This window comes from Oncorhynchus mykiss, chromosome 22 (genome assembly GCF_057628025.1).
Source record: "Oncorhynchus mykiss isolate SJ-2025 chromosome 22, ASM5762802v1, whole genome shotgun sequence".
In the NCBI taxonomy this organism is placed as follows: Eukaryota; Metazoa; Chordata; class Actinopteri; order Salmoniformes; family Salmonidae; genus Oncorhynchus; species Oncorhynchus mykiss.
The window spans coordinates 41,630,889-41,657,423 of record NC_143043.1 but is presented as its reverse complement, the minus strand read 5'-3'; the positions used below and the strand labels follow the sequence as shown (position 1 = coordinate 41,657,423).

At 42.4% G+C, this 26,535-nt stretch overlaps 2 protein-coding genes across 13 annotated transcripts in view; one reads left to right on the top strand and one right to left on the bottom strand.

The window, feature by feature from the left end:
• The window catches only part of hspbap1 (HSPB1 associated protein 1), a 34,708-nt gene extending 31,248 nt beyond the window's left edge, over positions 1-3,460 (top strand). For 5 of the 10 annotated variants that reach the window (XM_036959209.2, XM_090216082.1, XM_090216083.1 and 2 more), the window contains one exon: positions 578-3,460. In XM_036959209.2, the coding sequence (XP_036815104.2) occupies positions 578-1,225 (648 nt within the window). In that variant the 3' untranslated portion in view covers positions 1,226-3,460. Of the gene's footprint in view, positions 1-574 lie in introns of all 10 variants that reach the window. The other 5 variants (XM_036959208.2, XM_036959211.2, XM_036959210.2 and 2 more) reach the window with 1 other exon arrangement.
• On the bottom strand, positions 2,978-23,628 carry LOC110501803 (solute carrier family 15 member 2). Of its 3 annotated transcripts, XM_036959204.2 has the most exons (24): positions 23,281-23,628; positions 21,605-21,651; positions 20,412-20,499; positions 19,266-19,407; positions 18,939-19,031; positions 16,708-16,807; positions 16,374-16,464; positions 15,848-15,925; positions 12,786-12,868; positions 12,504-12,587; positions 12,172-12,261; positions 11,414-11,458; positions 11,134-11,169; positions 10,765-10,853; positions 7,201-7,282; positions 6,676-6,801; positions 6,040-6,204; positions 5,896-5,942; positions 5,676-5,783; positions 5,154-5,250; positions 4,841-4,882; positions 4,616-4,717; positions 4,230-4,334; positions 2,978-3,942 (listed from the first exon to the last, which is right to left on the bottom strand). In XM_036959204.2, exons 1-24 carry the CDS (start codon positions 23,294-23,296, stop codon positions 3,733-3,735), a joined length of 2,166 nt encoding a protein of 721 aa, XP_036815099.2. In that variant the 5' UTR covers positions 23,297-23,628; the 3' UTR covers positions 2,978-3,732. The 3 variants fall into 3 exon arrangements, 2 of the variants coding, with proteins under 2 accessions (XP_036815099.2, XP_090072207.1); XR_016490631.1 differs by lacking the exon at positions 5,896-5,942 and having other exon boundaries at positions 5,676-5,867; XM_090216081.1 differs by lacking the exons at positions 18,939-19,031; positions 19,266-19,407; positions 20,412-20,499; positions 21,605-21,651; positions 23,281-23,628 and adding an exon at positions 18,695-18,741.
• Positions 23,629-26,535: the final 2,907 nt, after the last annotated feature.

Below are 26,535 nucleotides of genomic sequence, written 5' to 3'. Positions count from 1 at the left end.
AGAAAGAAAAAGTCCCAGGAATGCAGCATAGAACAAAAGAGGAGATTCCAACCCCCCCAGATTGACCAATCTGTCTAGCTCCAGTTAGCATTTGAGTTGTTGACTGATCTTGTGCTGGAGAATACCTAGCCTAAAACCGGCCTTTTTAGTTAAGAAATGAAGAGCTCCACAGAGATGACAAAGCAGAGCATAGTGTGTGTGACTAGTTTTTAATTTTTAAATGTTTTATTTAACTAGGCAAGTAAGTTAAGAACAAATTCTTATTTACAATGACGGCCTACTGGGGAATAGTGGGTTAACTGCCTTGTTCAGGAGCAGAACGACAGATTTTTACCTTGTCAGTTCGGGGATTCGATCCAGCAACCTTTCGGTTACTGGCCCAACACTCTAACCACTAGGCTACCTGCCTCCCCAAAGTTAAGAGACATAGTCCCTGTAAACACACAGTACTGACCATAGTCCCTGTAAACACACAGTACTGACCATAGTCCCTGAGTAAAGCGGAGAATGACGAAACATTGGTTCGTTTCATAACGGTTGGGTTTATAGTTTCAACTTTTGTATTTTTCCAAAGGAGGGGTTGGTGGGACATGACGAGAACATGCAGTACCTGAACCTGGCTGTGGGGGCCTGCATGGAGAAGAGAGGGATAACAAGTCACCGTGACAAACAGACCCAGGACACCCCAGCATGTCCAAGGGCAAAACGTGACTCCAGGGGCCAAGCTAAGAACACCAACTCTTCATCACCACCAGCAGAGTGCCTTTCCTCCTCTTCCACACCATCCACCATGCCCTTTGGCCCTCACCTCATCCCTGTGGCCTGGAACCAGATCACCAACCAGGAAACTCCAGAGCAGAACCCCAAAAACCAAGACAGACCGTCACCATCCAGAGACTGTGACATAATCAGGTCTAGCAGCATAACCCAAAACACCCCTCCCAGACCTGTCAGTGGAAGTAGAGCCCAGCACCAGCATGGAGGGGAAGGCATGTCCAGCTCCGGTTCAGCCTCAGACCCCCTAGTGTTACCACGGCCAGGGTGCAGAGATGGAGGAAGGCCACCACCTGGGGACAGAGACCAGGGCAAGGGTGACAGAGCACACTGCTCCGTCTCCATCACCACCAACGACCTACTGCAGTGCCTGGTTCACCCTGAGGTCATTGCTAGAGTCTCTGAGCTACTGATGGAGAGAGTCCAGTCAGGGACAGCCACAACACCATAGCTTCATAATCTACATTCCAACATTCATACTAGTATGCTACTGAAATTGAATCCCAAAATCCATTGCTTCATTCTAAGTGCTAAGCTAGTATGGATATTGAAACAGAGCCTAACAAGTAGATTGTACGTAACTTCCCTCGATTGTTAAAAATGTGGAAAGGAGTCATCATCAGTAAGTCTATAGAGTTTAACTGGGTTCAGTTGACTTTAACAGCTGAGGTAGTGAAGGTGGAATATATCATGGTATTAATACCTCTGACACTGGCTCTTATTTCCCCTAATGCTGCTGGGAGTCTCTGGCTACGTCCCAAATGGCACCTTGTTTCCTATATAGTGCACTACTATTGACCAGAACGGCTTGAAGATTAGGCGAGAGTAGAACGGTCCTGGTCAAAAGTAGTGCACTATATAGGGAATAGGGGGCCATTTGGGACGCAAGCCTCTGTGGAGTTAACAGTGCTCTGCCATGCTCGGCAGTGCCCACATGGGAAATCCTGCCTGGCTGATAGTTATTCCAAAGTGTCAGAGAAGGGAGAACGGAAAGACGTTTCACACTTTTCTATATTTTCTTACCCTTCTGCTCCTTCTTTTTCTACCCCATCTACACTGAGTATACAACACATTATGAACACCTGCTCTTTCCATGACATAGACTGACCAGGTGAATCCATGTGAAAGCTATGATCCCTTATTGATGTCACCTGTTCAAGCCACTTGACACAAACCTGTTCTTGACACTGGTTTGTATCAAGAACTGCAATGCTGCTGAGTTAACGCTGAACAGTTTCCCGTTTGCATCAAGAATGGTCCAACCACCCAAAGGACATCCAGCCAACTTGACACAACTGTGGGAAGCATTGGAGTCAACATGAGCCAGCATCCCTGTGGAATGTTTTGGACACCTTGTAGAGTCCATGCCCTGACGAATTGAGTCTGTGCTAAGGGCAAAAGAGGTTGCAACTCAATATTACGATGGTGTTCCTGATGTTTTATACACTCAGTGTATATGGTTTACTGTAGTATGTTATAGTCTTGGCGACTCCATGAGGTCAAATCCAAGTCAAGAGCATTTCTTCCATTCTTACCATGTTTGTAGTCTTGTGATATTAGACATGTATTTTCTACCTATGCCGAGCAAATAGCGCTCCAAAATAGCACTTAAAATTAAACCTTGTATAATCCTTGTAATAATAACAGTGATAGCTAGTATTTCTCAGATGTCGGCTACATTTTCTGCCTTCTATTCCCCAGCTGGTAGGTTATGTTTAAGTCCCAAATGGCACCTTATTCTATATTTAGTGCACTCCTTTTTAGTGTTTTTTGGTATTTTATTGGGATCCCCTTTGAGCTGCTGCCAACCTGGAGCTTCCAGGGGCTACTCTTCCTCTTTAGACCAGTGCTCTGCCTTCCATTCCCCAGCTGGTACATTCTGTTTGCGTCCAAGGGCTCCGGTCTGAAGTGGAAGGACTATATAGGGAATAGGGTGTCAGTTGGGGTGAAGATGTTAGAAAGGCAGCCTGTTATGGTATTGTGATTAATGAATGCTGTCTAAGGAGTGATGATATGTCCCAGTTACCAGGAAGTGATGTGTTATTTTTCTGTCTCTCTATAGTCCTGGGTCTGTGACAAGGGAAGGAAACCAAAGCTCTGAATGAATAAAGACTAGAAACATGTAGCGCCACCAACAATGAGGTAGTCCTGCAAAACCGTAAGAGTAGCAAGATTTTAGAAACAAAATGATATCACATTCAGAGAAATTTACACATTTTTATTTACGTACCACAAGAGTAAAATTCGAGTAAAATGGTTCCCAGGAGTGGAACGTTTTATGAAGGTCAATCTATCAAATGATTAGGACACACTAGACATTTTTCCTTGACTCATAGTTTTGTCATTTGAATGAGGCTCTTTTAGTCAGGTATTACTGGAGTTAAGTCTACTCCAGTATTTCTCTCAGGTAGACAGTCTAAAGAGCAGGGATGGAAATGAATCTAGGCCACTAGTAAAAATGGTTCAACTAGTTAAAAATTGCTCTACTAGTAACCAAAATCCTTAAGTTTCATGCCTGCTAAAGAAGGACCCTTTTCACAATGTTCTGTAATTGTTTTGTTTATCAACTACAAGAGTCTGTTGTTTTCATCTTTGAACATCATTGTAAACAGGGGACTTCAGATCATTCTACTATGTTCAGTAACATTTTAGAAATTCACAAAAATAAAATACAGCGTTTGAACAATGTGTTTTGTTACCACCGGTCCTGGTTTGACCTCCAGATTTTGAGAAGTGTCTCAGTTGGAGTGCTGACTGTGGTTAGTCCATACTGTAAGATCACACAGACAGGGTGTGACAATAACTAACAACATTCAGTAAGGTTCAGCAAGTAAAATACACTCAATCACCATATCTTAATACTTTGCTTCGATTTACAAATGTATAAAACAAAAAAGATTCCACACTGGGGGCTTACAAATCTCCTGAGAGGGAAACACTCTGAATTCAGTCACCAGACTACATATTGGTGCTCTTCTCTATTGAGTTCAAGTACATAGTGTCGTCTGTCTGGTCCTTCTTCAGGTCATCTTCATCCTCATTGACTGTCTTGTCTGGGAACAGCTTGTCTAGCTCGCCTGGGTCTACGTAGGTGTAGAAGTAAGCCATGATGGAGAAGATGATGCAGACTGCCACCAGGAGGCCAGCGAACAGCAGGAATTCCATCCACTGGGAATGTCAGAATCAATGTTAAACACATTTAACACTGGGGACTATGGTTGTTATTTGATAGCCATATTTATTATCCTGGTGTACTCGCTACTCAAGCTGGAGAGAGAAAGGGAACAAGCCATTCTTATTGTTGTGATTGGTTTCCCTCTAGTGGACTACTGCAGACACTGCTCTGTTTGACTCTTTTTAATGGTTTTATGAGGTCTATGGGTTCAATGGCGCACTGACAAGGCTTCCCAAAAGGCACAGGAAAAACAAAACCGTCTTCTACCACTGGGACTTACCTGATCCAGACCTGCCCCCTCTGCTACGATTAGCACAATGACATTGCCAAAGGCTACAGTCAGCAGCCAGCCGGCCTGCAGCAGTGACTTCATGTTGGCTGGGGCCTGTATTGAACATAGACCTAGATATTGTTTATCATTGGCAGGGAAAAGCATATCACATGTTCTTCACTCAAACATGATCTCCTTGTAGAGGCTGAATTCCTAGTAATCAACCCGTAGCTGTCTATACCCCCTAGCCACTTCTAGTAGATCTGAAAGGTTTCTGGTTGGTATAAACTAAGTGTTCAACATACTGGACACCAATTCTTTCAGATCTACAGAGGTGCCTAAGTAAGTCAATACTCAACCAATACTCAATCAACAATCACTGGATACCTACTGACCTGTGAATAGGAGAACTCGATGCCTGGGATGGAGAACATGACTTCTCCTGCTGTCATCAGGGCATACTGGGGGATCTGCCAGGCTATGTGAACATTGTTGGCCTTCACAAATCAAATCAAAAATAATTGAATCACATGTTTCGTAAACAGATGTAGACTAACTGTAAAATGCTTACTTACAGGCCCTTCCCAACAATGCAGAGAGAAAAAAAGAGAAATAATAACCTTCACATCCTCCATCTTCTGGGGAATGATGTCTCCAGAGCCCTGGAAAAAAGTAAAGGAAGTTACGAGTACTGTCTACCAGAGCAGGCACTGACGATGTGAGCAATGCCAAGGTCGTGGGTTCAATTCCCGCAGGGATCACATATCTTTAGTAAGTGTAACTTACTAGGTAGCTAGTACTAGAAGTAGCTAGTACTGTGCTAGTCCATGTATTTATACTGCCAATGTGGTTTCAGGCCATAGCAGGCAGCACTTAATAGTACCTACAAGATGGTATTTTGTGATCTCATGTATAAGCAGTGGGCTGACTCACCCCTTTGAGGATGACTGTGTATGAAGCTCCAGAGTCGAGCAGGCCCAGGTTGATGGAGAAATCCTGTGAGCCTGATGTACACCTCACGCTTGTATACCTGTGAGAGATGGCATAGGTGAAGGATTTAGAGAGGGCAGAGGTAAAAGAGATCTGTGGATACTGAGATATGATCTAGCACTGACTGTATCAGTGGAGGCTGCTGAGGGGAGGACGGCTCATAATAATGTATTGGAATGGAGCATATGGAATGGTATCAACCACATGGAAACCACGTGCTTGAAGTATTTGATACCATTCCACTTATTCTGCTCCAGCCATTACCTCGAGCCCGTCCTCTCCAATTAAGGTGCCACCAGCCTCCTGTGGACTGTATCTATTTCAAATTTATTACTACATTAGTCAGATGTTCAATGTTAGAAAATTAGGAATATCAATTATTGAATGCTTTGTCAGTGGCCTAGGAAGGGACACTTTACACTGTTTTAAGATGAACTGCAATGGAACAGAAATATGGCCACTTACTCCTTTCTTTCCACACTCTTATTGGGAGATATGCCATAGTCAGCGGGTATGTAAAAGTCCACACCAGCCATCGTTACGTTCACAGCCTCACTCCGCGTGTTTATGAACCTGTTAGAGCAATACTTGAATCTTTGCAGCGTATTCACTGAACTAAAGGAAGTCAGTCTTTCCAATGGAGCATTATTCCGTCTCCTATTTCAATTCAAACATAAACACATACCTCAGGTATGCTTCCATTTTTTCACTTTTAAGTATGTTGTCTGTCGCCTATATTATAAAAAAAAAATGAAAACAGAAACAGATTGCAAACACAGAAATGATTTCTGTAGTGACTGTAAGATTATAGGGTGAACTTCAGACTCACTAGTTGACACACTATTCCCGAGGTTTTGCTGTGCAGGACGAGACTGTAGGCTTTCTGCTCTGTGAAAGTCTCTCTACACTCATGAAAGTGTCCATTGTGATTGATCCCCACAGTGATGGTCTTGTTGTGTCCCCCCAGTTCAAGATGCTGATATGCTTGAGGATCCTGATAGACATAGAGGCATGTGTATTACATGTATTGCCATGATTAATGTTCAGCTCTAATCAGACCTGCGTTGAAATATTACTATAATTATTTCAAATACTCCAACTGGGCCTGATCGAGCTTTCCTGGCACAATGGAACCAATATAACAGTCGCACAACGGCAAACTCCAGGCAGGCTAAAGCAAACACAAAGTTTTTGAAAGATTTCAAATAGTATTTGAACCCAGGTCTGGCTGTAATAGCTGTAGAACAATGGACCTGTTGACCTCAGAACGCACATCTGTTGCCGTGAGATGTAGCTGTAGATTCCTATGGAGTCAGACTATGGAGCGTCTACGGAGTCTACAGCCATTTCTCATGGCAATCCTATCTGGTAGGTCTGCTTTCTATCAGGTCAAGGTTGATTATTAGTCACAGCATTATTAGCGTAGCAGAGTAAAACTAGGGTAAAACTCCCCAGCCCAGTTTACCTCATAGGATTTGATGGGTTGTGAGAATAGGTTACTCCCAGGGATGCTTAGTTTGACGTCACTGTCAGCCAGGTTGTAGACCTGTAGCAGACACTGTCCACGAGGTGCAGGCTCCACCACTGTTTTCTAGCAGAGGAATAGAGAGAGAGGGGACATCAGAGGACAGGTCTGTTACAAAGGTGGCAATCCAGGTAGATTTTTTTTTACAGTTGCAACATATTAATGTTGTTCCTGCTACACTAAACACTTCTCCAGGCATTGTGAGATCAGACCATCTATGCAGCGCAACTGCAAAAAAAGATGACCTGGAGTGTCACTTACGGAAGTCCCCCAAAGATCAGTGGAGGCTGGTGGGAGGAGCTATAGTAGGATGGGCTCATTGTAATGACTGGAATGGAATGAATGTAACAGAGTCTAACGTGGTTTCCATTTGTTGGATACGGTTCCATTTATTCCATTCCAGCCATTACAATATGCCTATAGCTCCTACCACCAGCCTCCTCTGCCAGAGATGCTGTGTCTTACCATGACGTTGACCTCCACCAAGGTGGCAGCACCGAAGGCCAGCGCTGCAAAGATCATACCAACAGCCATCTTCTTCAGCGGCCTAAGGGGAGATGGAGACGTATCAGGCATTCTGTCTCTAAAGGGGAGATGGAGACGTATCAGGCATTCTGTCTCTAAAGCGGAGATGGAGACGTATCAGGCATTCTGTCTCTAAAGGGGAGATGGAGCCGTATCAGGCATTCTGTCTCTAAACCGGAGATGGAGACGTATCAGGCATTCTGTCTCTAAAGGGGAGATGGAGACGTATCAGGCATTCTGTCTCTAAAGGGGAGATGGAGACGTATCAGGCATTCTGTCTCTAAAGGGGAGATGGAGACGTATCAGGCATTCTGTCTCTAAAGGGGAGATGGAGACGGTGTCAGGCATTCTGTCTCTAAAGGGGAGATGGAGACGGTGTCAGGCATTCTGTCTCTAAAGGGGAGATGGAGCCGTATCAGGCATTCTGTCTCTAAAGGGGAGATGGAGACGTATCAGGCATTCTGTCTCTAAAGGGGAGATGGAGACGTATCAGGCATTCTGTCTCAAAAGGGGAGATGGAGACATATCAGGCATTCTGTCTCTAAAGGGGAGATGGAGACGTATCAGGCATTCTGTCTCTAAAGGGGAGATGGAGCCGTATCAGGCATTCTGTCTCTAAAGGGGAGATGGAGACGTATCAGGCATTCTGTCTCTAAAGGGGAGATGGAGACGTATCAGGCATTCTGTCTCTAAAGCGGAGATGGAGACGTATCAGGCATTCTGTCTCTAAAGGGGAGATGGAGCCGTATCAGGCATTCTGTCTCTAAAGGGGAGATGGAGACGTATCAGGCATTCTGTCTCTAAAGCGGAGATGGAGACGTATCAGGCATTCTGTCTCTAAACCGGAGATGGAGACGTATCAGGCATTCTGTCTCTAAAGGGGAGATGGAGACGTATCAGGCATTCTGTCTCTAAAGGGGAGATGGAGACGGTGTCAGGCATTCTGTCTCTAAAGCGGAGATGGAGCCGTATCAGGCATTCTGTCTCTAAAGGGGAGATGGAGACGTATCAGGCATTCTGTCTCTAAAGGGGAGATGGAGACGTATCAGGCATTCTGTCTCTAAAGCGGAGATGGAGACGTATCAGGCATTCTGTCTCTAAAGGGGAGATGGAGACGTATCAGGCATTCTGTCTCTAAAGGGGAGATGGAGACGGTGTCAGGCATTCTGTCTCTAAAGGGGAGATGGAGACGGTGTCAGGCATTCTGTCTCTAAAGGGGAGATGGAGACGTATCAGGCATTCTGTCTCTAAAGGGGAGATGGAGCCGTATCAGGCATTCTGTCTCTATAGGGGAGATGGAGACGGTGTCAGGCATTCTGTCTCTAAAGGGGAGATGGAGACGTATCAGGCATTCTGTCTCTAAAGGGGAGATGGAGACGGTGTCAGGCATTCTGTCTCTAAAAGGGAGATGGAGGCGTATCAGGCATTCTGTCTCTAAAGGGGAGATGGAGACGTATCAGGCATTCTGTCTCTAAAGGGGAGATGGAGACGTATCAGGCATTCTGTCTCTAAAGCGGAGATGGAGACGGTGTCAGGCATTCTGTCTCTAAAGCGGAGATGGAGACGTATCAGGCATTCTGTCTCTAAAGGGGAGATGGAGACGTATCAGGCATTCTGTCTCTAAAGGGGAGATGGAGACGGTGTCAGGCATTCTGTCTCTAAAGCGGAGATGGAGACGTATCAGGCATTCTGTCTCTAAAGGGGAGATGGAGACGTATCAGGCATTCTGTCTCTAAAGCGGAGATGGAGCCGTATCAGGCATTCTGTCTCTAAAGGGGAGATGGAGACGTATAAGGCATTCTGTCTCTAAAGGGGAGATGGAGCCGTATCAGGCATTCTGTCTCCTCTCTGATCTCCCCATCCCGGATCCGGGATCGTGAATACAGACTCAAGCTCATTACCATAACGCAACGTTAACTATTCATGAAAATCGCAAATGAAATGAAATAAATATGCCATCTCTCAAGCTTAGCCTTTTGTAAACAACACTGTCATCTCAGATTTTCAAAATATGCTCCTCAACCATAGGAAAACAATAATTTGTGTAACAGTAGCTAGCTAGCGTAGCATTTAGCGTTAGCATTAGCGTTAGCATCCAGCAGGCAACATTTCAACAAAAACAAGAAAAGCCTTCAAATAAAATAATTTACCTTTGAAGAACTTCGGATGTTTTCAATGAGGAGACTCTCAGTTAGATAGCAAATGCTCAGTTTTTCCAAAAAGATGATTTGTGTATTAGAAATAGCTCCGTTTTGTACATCACATTTGGCTACCAAAAAAAAACAAAAATTCAGTCCTCAAAACGCGAACTTTTTTCCAAATTAACTCCATAATATCGACTGAAAACATGGCAAACGTTGTTTAGAATCAATCCTCAAGGTGTTTTTCACATATCTCTTCGATGATATATCGTTCGTGGAAGCCTGGTTTCTCCTCTCTATCAAATGGAAAAATAATTGCACCTGGCTTTTACGCACCAATTTCGACGCAGGGCACCAGGAGGACACTTGGAAAATGTAGTCTCTTATGGTCAATCTTCCAATGATATGCCTACAAATACGTCACAATGCTGCCGACATCTTGGGGAAACGGCAGAAGGTCTAAGCTTATTCCTGTCGCATTCACAGCCATATAAGGAGACATTAGAAAACAGAGCTTCAGAAATTCTGCTCATTTCCTGTTTGACGTTTCATCTTGGTTTCGCCTGTAGAATGAGTTCTGGAGCACTCACAGACAATATCTTTGCAGATTCTGAAACTTCAGAGTGTTTTCTTTCCAAAACTGTCAATAATATGCATAGTCGAGCATCTTTTCGTGACAAAATATTGCGCTTAAAACTGGAACGTTTTTTATCCAATAATGAAATAGCGCCCCTTTGGAAAAACTGAGCATTTGCTATCTAACTGAGAGTCTCCTCATTGAAAACATCCGAAGTTCTTCAAAGGTAAATTATTTTATTTGAAGGCTTTTCTTGTTTTTGTTGAAATGTTGCCTGCTGGATGCTAACGCTAATGCTAACGCTAAATTCTACGCTAGCTAGCTACTGTTACACAAATGATTGTTTTCCTATGGTTGAGAAGCATATTTTGAAAATCTGAGCACATTCTTATTTACAATAATGACCTACCGGGGAACAGTGGGTTAACTGCCTTGTTCAGGGGCAGAACGTCAGATTTTTACCTTGTCAGCTCAGGGATTTGATCCAGCAACCTTTTAGGTTACTGGCCCAACACTCTAACCACTAGGCTACCTGCCGCCCCAAACAGCCTTCAACTACTGTTGAAGACTGTAGTGTCCAGCCGTCAAACCCTTTCTTCCTCCGTCCTTGTTTCCACAATTCCTCTTGAAGCTCATTGGAAGTGAGGATCCAAGAGCCGAGGTCCAAGCTCCCTACGGTATCCTCGTCCAATGAGCTTTGAGACAGAGTGAGGAAATAAGGACAGAGGAAGCAAGGATTTGACAGCTGCATAGTAACGTTTTCAGACACAGCCATGGTCCACTCACGTGAGATTGATCCTGCACAGGCCTATGAGTGGGTAGACAACCACGTCAAAGATAGGCACAAACATGAGGATGAGCAGCGCGTTTAGCATCTGAAAGAACAAGGAAGAACAAAACACAGGGAAGCTTCTGATGACTCAATATAAAATCACAACAAAAAATACCATCAAATCATATTGGTTGCTGAAGCAAACTTAGAAAAGACACTAGTAAATATTCTTGCTCAATTTATTTTGTCAATAGCGAGATAGCATTATGGTGATAATGTCCATTATAAAAGGGTTTGGGTTCAGGAGAGAATATATAAATATAGACATCACCAGCAGTAATGCACTATAGAATACTAGGAAGAGAGTAAGAAGCTCCAGGAACCTGCATTTGATCCGGCTTCAGAACGAATGCTGATCCCTGTAACATAGAGACAGATTCCAAACAAGATTACTATTTCAGATTACAGTCAACGATAGTAAAACAATGCAAAATACTATGAAATCATAAATGTTGTACACTTGGGTTTTACCACAGTTGTAGAGCACATTGTTACACCGTTACAAAAGCTAGGAAAGGAAAGGAACTTACGAAGGCCATTCACTACGAGACTCCTACCACTGTTGTAAAGTCCTGTACATTGAAAGAAAGACAAAGAACTTACAAAGGCCATGTTCATCCGGGTGGCCTGGAGAGTCCAGCGGGATCCCTATAGTACCATATAACAAAGAAGGCTAAATGTTATCATGTTATCACTGGCCCATTCCCTGTATTCTATAGCACTGAATAGCTGCTTCGCCAACACCATTCACTTCAATGGTATAATCAGACCTCATCAATCCAACATGTCCTTGGCTTCTAACATGCCTAATGCAAAGCCAAACCAAATGTTATTGCCTATAAACAATATAGATTCCCTTCATTAAAACTAAGATGGAGGTTTTTGTTCTTCTTGTTAGATTTAATCACAGTGTTTTATCAGAGGAATGTGCCCAGGGACTCTGGGTTAGAGAAGGTTGGATAGATGGGGTTTTGGGGTTTGCACTTTTTCTTAATCAGTTGTTATTGTGGTGAGGTTTGGTCGTTGACCAGAGGAGAGGAGGAGAGAGGAGATGAGAGGAGACAACAGAACAATGCCTCAAGATCAAGCAGTGAGGCAAGCAGAACTTGGGGTCCCAGAGGGCAAAGCTTGTTGGAATAATATCATTTAAATAAAGTAAAGAGTTGTAATCTGGTTGAAATGATGTCATTCCAAACCGTTTTGTCTTTACTTGGTCCGTATCTACTGTATTGGCCTGAATCCTGGGTTTGGGAACCATGAAAGATCCTGTTTAGAGGCTTTTTAACAGCTAGGGTGGTGGTTACTGTTCTATTTAGGAAGGTCCAAGCTGGTTTGGGTTAGGGTAAGCATTGGATCCTTACCTGCTGGTCAAACAGAGCCCAGAACATGGGCAGAGGGATGAAGAGCACCAGAACCCTCAGGACCATCTTAATCTCATGGATCAGACGTTTCTGTAGAGAAGCACATACAGTAGGAGGACATACAGTATGGGTCCATTTCACCAGAAACTTCTTCATAAATACACATATACCTTTTCCTTAGAATTTACCTGTAAGCCAGATCGCCATAAATGTTCCTCATCTTTATATTATATTATCATATTATAATCTGAAACATTGTTAATGGGACAGTTACAGGCTCCATGAAGTGATTATAGTCCTCACTGGAGTTATTTCATTCTTGATAATCATACCGGATACTTCTCCTCTGCCCAGTCCAGCCAGTGTTTCCTCTTAGAGTCATACTTAGAACTCATCCACCGGTTCTTGATGGCCAACTGTAGGATGGAGCGAACAGGAGCAGTCATGGACCAGTAGTAAGCCCAGGGGTAGTATTTTTCAGTTGTTTATCTTTCCATTATCTCAGAATCCAGAGACAGATCTTGAGTGTACTAGCCAGCAATGTTAACAATCTGCCACAAGAGACTCATCTTTCTATGGAAATGTGTGACTGTTGAGAGAGGTGAATGACTTACCCCCAGGCACCGACACACATCCAATAAGACGTTCCCCTCAGGTGGACTCTTCTTATACATCCCACTTCCAGAGATGAACACGACTACAAAGACATAGACACATTTGAGTAGATGTTGAGTAGAATTTACTGATTGTAAATGTACTATCGCAATAAAAAAAATCCTCCAAAGAGCATTGCCTGACCGCAAAACAAAATACCATCAATACTGTCTTTCTGTCAGATCCAAGGGGAAATGAGTTCCCTCGTTGAAATCCTTTTGACATGTAAAACTGAATTCTAGGAGTTCCTGTAAAACTGTAGATTCTAGGAGTTCCTGTAAAACTGAATTCTAGGAGTTCCTGTAAAACTGAATTCTAGGAGTTCCTGTAAAACTGTAGATTCTAGGAGTTCCTGTAAAACGGAATTCTAGGAGTTCCTGTAAAACTGAATTCTAGAAGTTCCTGTAAAACTGAATTCTAGGAGTTCCTGTAAAACTGAATTCTAGAAGTTCCTGTAAAACTGAATTCTAGGAGTTCCTGTAAAACTGAATTCTAGGAGTTCCTGTAAAACTGTAGATTCTAGGAGTTCCTGTAAAACGGAATTCTAGGAGTTCCTGTAAAACTGAATTCTAGGAGTTCCTGTAAAACTGAATTCTAGGAGTTCCTGTAAAACTGTAGATTCTAGGAGTTCCTGTAAAACTGAATTCTAGGAGTTCCTGTAAAACTGAATTCTAGAAGTTCCTGTAAAACTGAATTCTAGGAGTTCCTGTAAAACTGAATTCTAGAAGTTCCTGTAAAACTGAATTCTAGGAGTTCCTAGAGTGGTTTTTTGGCATTTCTATCCCTGGTCATCTATGAAGGGCTAAAGGTAAAGATGAAACACACTCCCTGTTAGAGTAAACTTCTTGTCTAACATGTTGATAATGTGTGTTATCTGGGTGTGTGCCATTTTTTCAACCCAGGAGCTAAAACCAACTAGCCAAAATACCTTCAAACTATATTTTCATATGTTGAAAAAGACTTGCAAATAGCCAATACCAGCCGTGTGTGTGTGTGTGTGTGTGTGTGTGTGTGTGTGTGTGTGTGTGTGTATATACACTACTCAAAAAAATAAAGGGAACACTAAAATAACACATCCTAGATCTGAATGAATTAAATATTCTTATTAAATACTTTTTTCTTTACATAGTTGAATGTGCTGACAACAAAATCACACAAAAATTATCAATGGAAATCAAATTTATCAACCCATGGAGGTCTGGATTTGGAGTCACACTCAAAATTAAAGTGGAAAACCACACTACAGGCTGATCCAACTTTGATGTAATGTCCTTAAAACAAGTCAAAATGAGGCTCAGTAGTGTGTGTGACCTCCACGTGCCTCTATGACCTCCCTACCACGCCTGGGCATGCTCCTGATGAGGTGGCAGATGGTCTCCTGAGGGATCTCCTCCCAGACCTGGACTAAAGCATGGAGCGAGACATGATGTCCCAGATGTGCTCAATTGGATTCAGGTCTGGGGAACGGGCGGGCCAGTCCATAGCATCAATGCCTTCCTCTTGCAGGAACTGCTGACACACTCCAGCCACATGAGGTCTAGCATTGATCTTGCATTGTCTTGCATTAGGAGGAACCCAGGGTCAACCACACCAGCATATGGTCTCACAAGGGGTCTGAGGATCTCATCTCGGTACCTAATGGCAGTCAGGCTACCTCTGGCGAGCACATGGAGGGCTGTGCGGCCCCCCAAAGAAATGCCACCCCACACCATGACTGACCCACCGCCAAACCGGTCATGCTGGAGGATGTTGCAGGCAGCAGAACGTTCTCCACGGCGTCTCCAGACTGTCACATGTGCTCAGTGTGAACCTGCTTTCATCTGTGAAGAGCACAGGGCGCCAGTGGCGAATTTGCCAATCTTGGTGTTCTCTGGCAAATGCCAAACGTCCTGCATGGTGTTGGGCTGTCAGCACAACCCCCACCTGTGGACGTCGGGCCCTAATACCACCCTCATGGAGTCTGTTTCTAACCGTTTGAGCAGACACATGCTGGAAGTCATTTTGCAGGGCTCTGGCAGTGCTCCTCCTGCTCCTCCTTGCACAAAGGCAGAGGTAGCGGTCCTGCTGCTGGGTTGTTGCCCTCCTACGGCCTCCTCCACGTCTCCTGATGTACTGGCCTGTCTCCTGGTAGCGCCTCCATGCTCTGGACACTACGCTGACAGACACAGCAAACCTTCTTGCCACAGCTCGCATTGATGTTCCATCCTGGATGAGCTGCACTACTTGAGCCACTTGTGTGGGTTGTAGACTCCGTCTCATGCTACCACTAGAGTGAAAGCACCGCCAGCATTCAAAAGTGACCAAAACATCAGCCAGGAAGCATAGGAACTGAGAAGTGGTCATCACCTGCAGAACCACTCCTTTATTGGGGGTGTCTTGCTAATTGCCTATAATTTCCATCTGTTGTCTATTCCATTTGCACAACAGCATGTGAAATGTATTGTCAATCAGTGTTGCTTCCTAAGTGGACAGTTTGATTTCACAGAAGTGTGATTGACTTGGAGTTACATTGTGTTGTTTAAGTGATCCCTTTATTTTTTTGAGCAGTGTATGTATGTATGTGTGTGTGTAACACAGTTCTGGGTTGTTTTGACTGGCGAGGAGCCATGTTTACACACCTCTGTGGTCCACTAGGATCTTTCTGATGACTGCCTCTGAATCCCATTCCTCTCGATCCATATGGGATTTAGTGTTCACTGCCTCTACCTCACTAAAGCATGTGCCATAAAAACAAAATCCTGCTTTCCAACTCGAGGGGCCACATCCCCCCTGGTGTGACCCATAATGGTAGCTTGGCTATATGAATAGTGCAGTAGCTCGTGTATACAAGCCTGCTGCACAACCAGGTCTGTGCTGAATGTATTCAATACATACTGTACCCCCAGCCGGCAAGGTTGTAATCTGGTCATTTAATAACGTCATTTCAACCAGGTTTACCCACTGGGTATATTCTACTCCAAGTATGCAACAGAAACCCAGACTAGCTTGATTAGATAAGGTGTGAAGAAGAGAGCACACTCACCTAGAGCAATGACCATCAAAATGGCTGGTACTCCGAAAGCAAGAGCGTAGCAGTCACCGCCAAAACACTGCACATTTCCTGTAAGTGCAGGAACACACAGCAGCAGCCATGAGCAAAGGCAGAGGCCTGAGCCCTCAATGCCTTTCACCTGAGAGGCCTGAGCCCTCAATGCCTTTCACCTGAGAGGCCTGAGCCCTCAATGCCTTTCAGCTGAGAGGCCTGAGCCCTCAATGCCTTTCACCTGAGAGGCCTGAGCCCTCAATGCCTTTCACCTGAGAGGCCTGAGCCCTCAATGCCTTTCACCTGAGAGGCCTGAGCCCTCAATGCCTTTCACCTGAGAGGCCTGAGCCCTCAATGCCTTTCACCTGAGAGGCCTGAGCCCTCAATGCCTTTCAGCTGAGAGGCCTGAGCCCTCAATGCCTTTCACCTGAGAGGCCTGAGCCCTCAATGCCTTTCACCTGAGAGGCCTGAGCCCTCGATGCCTTTCACCTTTGAGATAAGGGTAAAGGTTAATGTGGACACGAACCTCGCAGTATTGGAGTGATGACTGTCGATAAGACACTCCCAGCGTTGATGGACATATAGAAAATTGAGAAGAATTTCCTCCTTTCGTTCGTCTGAGGTGACAAGGGAGAAAACCCAATGATGGTGAACACTGTTTAATATCAGAAATTCATTTGATACTTTTTCAGGTCAAAATAGTTTTTTTCTTCAATTTGTAGCATAATTGCTATCCCATTCTTCCGTAGCTAAGCCTACATACTTCAGTAATAACAGGTATTAGATTGAGAACTTCCTCATATGTTGCAGTAAGAGTATTATTAGTGTGTATTTTAGACTAGACTGATAGAATCTCTTACATGTTCTTCATCAAACTGATCACCTCCGAACGCTGCTACACAGGGTTTGATGCCTCCTGTACCAAAGGCTATAAGGATCAGCCCCACCATAGACAATGCTCTGAGAGAGAGAGAGAGAGAGAGAGAGAGAGAGAGAGAGAGAGAGAGAGAACATTGTTGAGTTTAAGGTTTATCAACATTCCTATCTCAGATGCACATTGAAGTCAGAAGTTTACATACACCTTAGCCAAATACATAAAAACTCAGTTTTTCACAATCATTAAAAATCATTAAAAGCTGTATGTGTTTTCTAGAGTAATACATGACTCATTTTAACGAGTCAGTTAAACAATGAATTGATGTTGCTGTTCATAATGCTTTAATACTGAGCAAGAGTCAGTAAGTCTCCATCCTACACTTTAGCCAAATACATTTAAAACTCAGTTTTTCACAATTCCTGACATTTAATCCTAGTAAAGATTCCCTGTCTTCGGTCAGTTAGGATCACCACTTTATTTTAAGAATGTGAAATGTCAGAATAATAGTAGAGAGAATTACTTATTTCAGCTTTTATTTCATTCATCACATTCCCAGTGGGTCAGAAGTTTACATACACTCAATTAGTATTTGGTAGAGTAGCCTTTCAATTATTTAACTTGGGTCACACGTTTCGGGTAGCCTTCCATAAGCTCCCCACAATAAGTTGAGTGAATCTTGGCCCATTCCTCCTGACAGAGCTGGTGTAACTGAGTCAGGTTTGTAGGCCTCCTTGCTCACGCATGCTTTTTCAGTTCTGCCCACAAATGTTCTATAGGATTGAGGTCAGGGCTTTGTGATGGCCACTCCAATACCTTGACTTTGTTGTCCTTAAGCCATTTTGCCAAAACTTTGGAAGTATAAGTGGGGTCATTGTCCATTTGGAAGACCCATTTGCGAACAAGCTTGAACTTCCTGACTGATGTCTTGAGATGTTGCTTCAATATATCCACATAATTTTACTTCCTCATGACGCCATAGTGCTCCAGTTGCTCCTGCAGCAAAGCACCCCCACAATATGATGCTGCCACCCCCGTGCTTCACGGTTGGGATGGTGTTCTTCGGCTTGCAGGCTTTTTCCTCCAAACATAATGATGGTCATTATGGCCAAACAGTTAAATTTTTGTTTCATCAGACCAGAGGACATTTCTCCAAAAAGTACAATCTTTGTCCCCATGTGCAGTTGCAAACCATAGTCTGGCTTTCTGAATGGTGGTTTTGAAGCAGTGGCTTCTTCCTTGCTGAGCGGCCTTTCAGGTTATGCTGATAGAGGACTCGATTTACTGTGGATATAGATACTTTTGTACCTGTTTCAACCAGCCACTTCACAAAGTTCTTTGCTGTTGTTCTGGGATTGATTTGCACTTTTCAAACCAAAGTACGTTCATCTCTAGGAGACAGAACGCGTCTCCTTCCTGAGCGGTATGACGACTGCGTGGTCCCATGGTGTTTATACTTGCGTACTATTGTTTGTACAGATCAACATGGTACCTTCAGGCATTTGGAAATTGCTCCCAAGGATGTACCAGACTTGTGAAGGTCTACAATTCTTTTATGAGGTCTTGGCTGATTACTTTTGATTTTCCCATGTCAAGCAAAGAGGCACTGAGTTTGAAGGTAGGCCTTGAAATACATCCACAGGTACACCTCCAATTGACTCAAATTATGTCAATTAGCCTATCAGAAGCTTCTAAAGCCATGTTTAAAGGCACAGTCAATTTAGTGTATGTAAACTTCTGACCCACTGGAATTGTGATACGGTGAATTATAAGTTAAATAATCTAGCTGTAAACAATTGTTGGAAAATTACCTGTGTCATGCACAAAGTAGATGTCCTAACCGACTTGCCAAAACTATAGTTTGTTAACAAGAAATTTGTGGAGTGGTTGAAAAACAAGTTTTAATGACTCCAACCTAAGTGTATGTAAACTTCCGACTTCAACTGTATCAATCAATTTGTCAGACTACTCACATGTGTATGGTCGAGTCCCCCACACTCGGTATGGCCCCAACCGACTTGTCAGACTACTCACATGTGTATGGTCGAGTCCCCCACACTCGGTATGGCCCCAACCGACTTGTCAGACTACTCACATGTGTATGGTCGAGTCCCCCACACTCGGTATGGCCCCAACCGACTTGTCAGACTACTCACATGTGTATGGTCGAGTCCCCCACACTCGGTATGGCCCCAACCGACTTGTCAGACTACTCACATGTGTATGGTCGAGTCCCCCACACTCGGTATGGCCCCAACCGACTTGACGACATGACCGAGCACATAGAAAACAGAGAGGTAAACAATGGTCCTGTGGATGACATGACACAGTAGTGACTTTCACAGTTACTTCAGCTTCTCGTCAACTAAGACAAGATTCAACATCGGAACAACAACAGTGGAGGCTGGTGGAGGGAGAAATCTGAGGACAGGCTCATTGTTATGGCTGGAATGGAATGCAGCCCATCCTCCAATCTAAAATGACACCGTCCTCATATATTTCCCACTGAGGGATTGGAGGCATTGACTTCTCCATCTAACTCACTTGAACTTGCCCAGCCAGGAGTCAGCAATGAGGGCCCCCAGAATAGGGGTGAAGTAACAGAGGCTGGAGAAGGCATGGTACACTGCTGTGGACAGGTTCTGGTTCCAATGCAGGTAATTGATGAAGTACAGCGTCAGCACCGCTTCACGCAAGCACAGCCGGGAAGTAAGGAGAAATAGATAAGGATCACCAGGGATCAGAGAAAAATACAGTATATCATTGCTCCCTCTTGGTCAGGTCTTTAGTGTAAAAGAGAATGTGTTATCAATAAATTGAGTAGAGTTGAATAGAGTTTGGCAGTAACAGATTTTATTTTTCAAGAAGTGTGTTTCGGGAAGTAGAGGAAGTAGAGGAAGTAGAGGTCAGACAGGGAGTCTAGATCATGTGATGTTTCCATCTTAAATCAGAGATAAAGCCCCTTGTGACAGGGGGAGTGGAACCTGGTTGTGCAATCGGGAGGGGTACATTTAATGAAAGCTTCACCAAAAAAATATACAATTGCTAAAAAACTTTTTAGCCTGTCTATCTATGGGTAACACGGTTGACGTGTTATGCTCGACCCACTCCGTTTTCCACCACAAAACAGGCAAAAAGAGTAGAACCAGCTCACCTGCTCTACACTACACAGCAAATTCACCAGCGTAAAGACAAACTAAATGAACACGGAGACTGTTGTGTCTGTGGACCCATATTGACACCAAAACAGTGTTAATTCTTGAACTACTCTGCTCTGTCGCCTATACACATTAAATTGTTAGGGCACTACTACTACATATCAGTTCAATTGGTAGAGCATTCTCACTCACGGGTGCAACAAATATAGCCACTTACAAGGCACGTCTCAAAATATGTTAATGAGCCAGCGACTCATTACCCGCACACAACATTTCTCCACAATGCACCATAATTCACAGCTTCCTCTGCTGGGATCTCTTGATTGGGCCAATACTGATTGTGAGTGTATCATATAGAACCTGTGTGGTGTTGTGATATTGGTTGCCATTGCAAGGACACGCTGAAGAAGGGCTCATACCCAAACGTTTGTGCGGCAATAAAACAATGTCAATTTAAGTTATTTACCGGAGTTCTGTCCTATTTCTAATTAGGAGTAGTTAGGAGAACCATTCTTAATTATAGGTTACCTACCTTTCATGCCATAGTAGGAGAAGCGTTCACAGAACTCATTCACCACAATGAAGGAGATGCAGACAGGGTAGTTGGTTCCACATAGTTTCTGAGGAGAAGAAAGAAAGAAATATGAAAAGAGAGAGTGAAAGACAAAGACAAATAGAGAGAGAGAGAGAGGGAGAACGAAAGACAAAGACAGAGAGAGAGAGAGAGAGAGAGAGAGAGAGAGAGAGAGGGAGAAGGAAAGACAAAGACAGAGAGAGAGAGAGAGAGAGAGAGAGGGAAAGAGAGAGAGAGAGAGAGAGAGAGAGAGGGAGAACGAAAGACAAAGACAGAGAGAGAGAGAGAGAGAGAGAGAGAGAGAGAGAGAGAGAGAGAGAGGGAAAGAGAGAGAGAGAGAGAGAGGGGGAGAACGAAAGACAAAGACAGAGAGAGAGAGAGATAGAGAGAGAGTGAGAGAGAGAGAGAGGGAAAGAGAGAGAGAGAGAGAGAGAGAGAGAGAGAGAGAGAGAGAGAGGGAAAAAGAGAGAGAGAGAGAGGGAAAGAGAGAGAGAGAGAGAGAGAGACAGAGAGAGAGGGAGAGAGAGGGAGAGAGAGAGAGAGAGAGACAGAGAGAGAGGGAGAGGGAGAGAGAGAGAGAGAGAGAGAGAGAGAGAGAGAGAGAGAGAGAGAGAGAGAGAGAGGGAGAGAGAGGGAGAGAGAGAGAGTCATTAAAAGCTCTCTGTGTTTTCTAGAGTAATACATGACTCATACTAACATGTCAGTTAAGCAAGGAATTGATGCTATTGTCCAAAATGCTTTACTACTGAGCAAGAGTCAGTACGTCTCCATCCCAAATGGCAAACTATTCACTACATAGGGTAGTACTTTTGACCTGGGCCCATAGAGCTCTGGTCTAAAATAGTACACTAAATAGGGAATAGGATGCCATTTAGGATTTAAGAGTCATTCATTAATCACACCAGCACATTACAGATTAGACTAAAGAGCAACTGACAGGTAATTTGACATTAATCGTGGTCCAAAGAAAAGAGACGTTAATAATAGGTCTGAAGAAGAAATTAAAGTTGAAATGATCAACTAAGGAAAACCCAGAAATCTTGCCAAGTATTTTCGAGTCAATATCCATTGTTTTACCTGTTCAATTCGACCGCAAATACATGACCATGAATATATTGTGCAATAAAACAGGAAGAAATATAAAATATTACCTGTGATTTGCTTGTCTTTCCACGTTCATGAATTTCCAATTTGAGCTCTGCCAGGTAATCACAAAATAACATAATTTTAGAGGTATTGTATGCACAAGATGCATGGACATGACTAGCCCTATAAATAGTACTCCAAATTCATGATATTCAAAATGAACATTCATAAGCATTTAATGTTACAAGTCTACACCTATTGTATTCTGTGCATGTGACCAATAAAATGTGATTAGATTTTTTAAAATGTATTTACGCTATGAAGACAATATCCAAATATTAAGTGTATTATTAATATCATGAATTTGGTGTACTATTTGTAGGGCTGGCTAGGACATGACATGACATACTGCATCTACATTATCCAATGCTGGTCTATGGACTGAGTAAGACTTTCACTTGAGCACTATGCAATCAAACCCGTATTGCAGTATTCACGGAGGGACAAATACAAGTAAATTTGGAAATGGTCATTATTACTCTCTTCCATGACTGACTATTAATAATAAAATAATAATTAATGACGGACTATTCATTATTATTAGGCTATGGTCTAAGAGAAAACAGTGGTTGATGCTAATAAACTGTGTTTTTTGAGATAGCCAAATTAGAAAATAGGCAAATACAAACACTCAGTAAAATGTGCGTGTTGCATCTGTTTCCTTACAATAGTGATGGTGTCTGAGAAGCCTATTGACAGGTGTGATGGAAAACATCTTCCGAACTTTCTACAGTAAAAATCTAACTCTAGCTAGATTTCGATTCCAATTGGCTAATCTGGAGGCGAAAGAAACGCACACATGTTTAGGCAAGGTGCTAGCTAGCGGAGTAGAACACTTCAAATAGAAAAATGGACAGATTTTCATCCAAATATTCTAGAATCCTCATAAAGAAAAAGTGCATTTTCCCACTAGTGGTGTGTTTCGACCAAACATACCGGTGGATAAAAATAAGTGAGTGATGACATAGTGCACACAAAATGTACTTGTTCGTTTAAGTTTGTATGTACCGAATAAAAATACCCTCTATTATTATTGAAAAAGGAACATCACCGTGCACTTTCACCACCCTGTGAAATTCATCATCGTGTATTTATTATCTGTAGACAACGCTTCCCGAGTTGTAGTGGGAGGACCACACACCCATATCATCGAGTGACTTCAAATTTACTTCGATATGACGGTTATTATATCAATATTTTAACAAAAAGTTTCCACCGCCATGTCTCGCATAATACATTTCACCAACACAAAAGATCCCACCATGTAGAATGAACTAATCATCTGTCGGCATTCATAAAATTGTTCAGAAACTTAATGTTTCCATCACAGCTGTCATTATGGTATCACTTTACTTGCATAAAAACGGTGGATGGAAACGTGGTTACTGAAGGCAAAATGTCAACCACTACACATACAGTATTTCAGCATTTCTAGAAACCGAGCACATATGTTAGCAATTTGCCTAGATCCATCCTGTGAAAACATTGAATGCATACATCATTATCACGACAGTCTGAAAGTTGCAGACAGTGCTATCAAACGCGTAATTTGTGTCAATTGTCACAACTATTGATAACGTTTGTGCATTAAACGCTTTCCTTCAATAATCCACCGCCCATGCATCCAATAAAAAACATATTCAGAAAACTGTATTTTTCCAAAAGTCTATGCACGCATTACCCTTTCGTTTCCCCATTTCTCGTGTATTTTCTGAAGTGTTTTTGGCACTAGCGTCGCATCGGTCGGTGAACTTCTTGACGTGCGTCCAAGTCCGTCCCTCTCTTGTCTGTCTGTGACTGTGAGCGCAGCAATGGAAACGCAGCTTTCTTATAACATATGTTTAACCCGTTAGTTAATATTCCACTCCAGATCCATGAATTTTTTACTTAATCTTCAAGGACTTTTCAGTGCAGATCTGATCCTGTCACGAAGTCAATTGAATAGTGGATCTTACTTTACAGAGAGAAGTTGAGTATGGGAACCCGCCTGTGAACCAGACTCTTTGGATTCACAATAGAGTTATTGTTTGGGTTTTTTAACCCGTAAGCCTGGGCGTGGAGTGACTGTTGAAATTAGCCTGAAGTGATCATAACTGTACGTGTTTGCTGATGCAGAGTAGAGTACTTTATGAAGTGGACAATTTCCATGCTTTCTGGTACTTATAATTGGGACAAGTTATGCATTTCTGGGGTTGTTCAAAAAGTGCATTGTTTCTCACTGATTGTACTGTTGTTGAAGTGACTCAAAAACAACTATTCCTACAAAAAAAGTTATCATTCATTTCTTCTTTCATTTCCCGATTTCCAACATCTGGGAGACAATGAGCCCACTAAAAATCCCAATGCATTGTAAAACTCAGTAGTCTATACAGTAATATTAGCATACAACTATTTCCCAACTAAACCCCTGCCATGCCAATGGGTTGTATTTGTCATGGTCAATAGTCTCCTATTGTAAATAAATGAATGTTTAGCATGTGCACATTATTCTTTTATGTGTTGTGGAGTTCCACCCTGGCGCCAGAGCCCATCTCCTATGCATGGGCACCACAGGCAGTAGAGACACGGACTACATAATTCATCTGGGTTGTTGTGGAATGTGTGTTCTGAATGAAATAGTTAATGAGAGAGAGAGAGAGAGAGAGAGAGAGAGAGAGAGAGAGAGAGAGAGATTGAGAGTCACTAAAAGCTGTATGTGTTTTCTAGAGTAATACATGACTCATACTAACATGTGAGTTAAACTATGAATCTAATTCACTATGGCACTATGCCACTTAAAAACGTAATTAAATACTCCTATTAAATTCTGACCATATGAACCATTTAGCACAGTTGCACATATAGGCCAAGTTAAACCTGTAATATGAAAAAAAATCTGGCCTGCGAGTTCAATATGGAACCACTTCCAAAGGGGTTATTATCAGTTTCAAACATTGGTTGTTATCTGAACATAGTTTTGTGCCAACTGAATGACTGCATCTATATTATTCAGGTGTGTAAAGTACTTAATTAAAAATACTTTAAAGTTGTAACGGTTTTCTTTATGAGAAGGAGAGTCGGACCAAAATGCAGCGTGTAGATTGCGATCCATGTTTTAATGAACAAACGTAAAACACAAATCAATGCAAACACTACAAAATAAAGAACGTGATGAACGTAACGAAAACCTAAAACAGCCTATCTGGTGAAAAACACATAGACAGGAACAATCACCCACAAACACACAGTGAAACCCAGGCTACCTAAATATGGTTCCCAATCAGAGACAATGACTAACACCTGCCTCTGATTGAGAACCATATCAGGCCAGACATAGAAATAGACAAACAAGACATCCAACATAGAATGCCCACCCAGATCACACCCTGACCAATCAAAACATAGAAAATACAAAGTAAACTATGGTCAGGGCGTGACAAAAGTACTACTTAAGTAGTTTATTGGGGTATCTGTACTTAACTATTTATATTTTTGACAACTTTTACTTTACTTCATTCCGAAATAAAATAATGTACTTTCTAATCCATACATTTTCCCTGACACCGAAAAGTACTCGTTACATTTTGAATGCTTAGCAGGACAGGAAAAGGGTACAATTCACATGCTTATCAAGAGAACATCCCTGGTCATCCCTACTGCCTCTGATCTGGCAGACTCAATAAACACATATGCTTCGGTTGTAAATGATGTCAGAGTGTTGAAGTGTGCCTTGGCTTTCTGTAAATAAATAAAAAAACAAGAAAATGGTGCCATTTGGTTTGCTTAATATAAGAAATTTGAAATGATTTGTACTTTTACTTTTACTTACTTTTGATACTTAAGTATATTTTAGCAATTACATTTACTTTTGATACTTAAGTATATTTAAAACCATTTTAGACTTTTACTCAAGTAGTATTTTACTGGGTGATTTTCACTTTTACTTGAGTCATTTTTTATTTATTAAGGTATCTTTACTTTTACTCAAGTATGACAATTGGGTAATTTTTCCACCACTGTAACTAAAAGACGCAGCCCACTGGGTACACACTGGTTGAATCAACACTGTTTCCACGTCCTTTAAATGAAATGGCGTTGAACCAACGCGGAATAGATGTTGAATTGACGTCTGTGCCAAGTGGGAAACAGATCTGATAGTGATATTCCTTATTATCACACTTATTATCTAATGACTTTAAATGACCTCTCTGAATCCACAATACTGACTTGGAAAGGGCATTTTATGTCACAATTAACTCCAAATCATGCCAGAAAGAATGATTATCTAGGGATGGGGAGGAGTCATATCAAACTATACTATGAAAACTTGAATAACCAGACTTTTACTGAATATATTTTGTGATCAAATACTGTTCGGTATGCCTAAGACTTTTATCCACTGCTTGAATAATTAAAGTTGCCATGGTTGGTGGAGAAAATCCTGTTGGTTTTCAATACTGAATTTATAACATTAACAACATATATTTTTAGGTAATTATCATCTATAATAGTATGTGCATAGTCATTTTAACATAAAATGCATGTTAAAATCACATAACTTAAAGAAATAAAATAAAATGACACTGCGTTTGTTAGTGACAAAGAGTAAATAGCCTCAACTGGAGCAGTTAAAATAAACCTATTTACACAAATACATGTTAAACTAATGACATCAAATGGTCAGCAACAGGGTCTCACTGAGGTCTCGCTGTGTTGTGGTCATGATGTTACACATTTGTGGATCACTTGTTAATGACAGGGATGGAACTTAAGGATTTTGGGCAGTGGCCAGCCTGACTAGTAGACCACAATATTTACTAGCCCAGGTCCAAAATATGTGCCATGCGATACTTGAAAAAGGCCAGATTTCACTAGCCGTCGGGTTAGACAGGCACATTTTCTACTAGCCCCGTCTGAAAGGTACTATCCTCGGGCTAGCAGGCTAGCTTAATGTTCA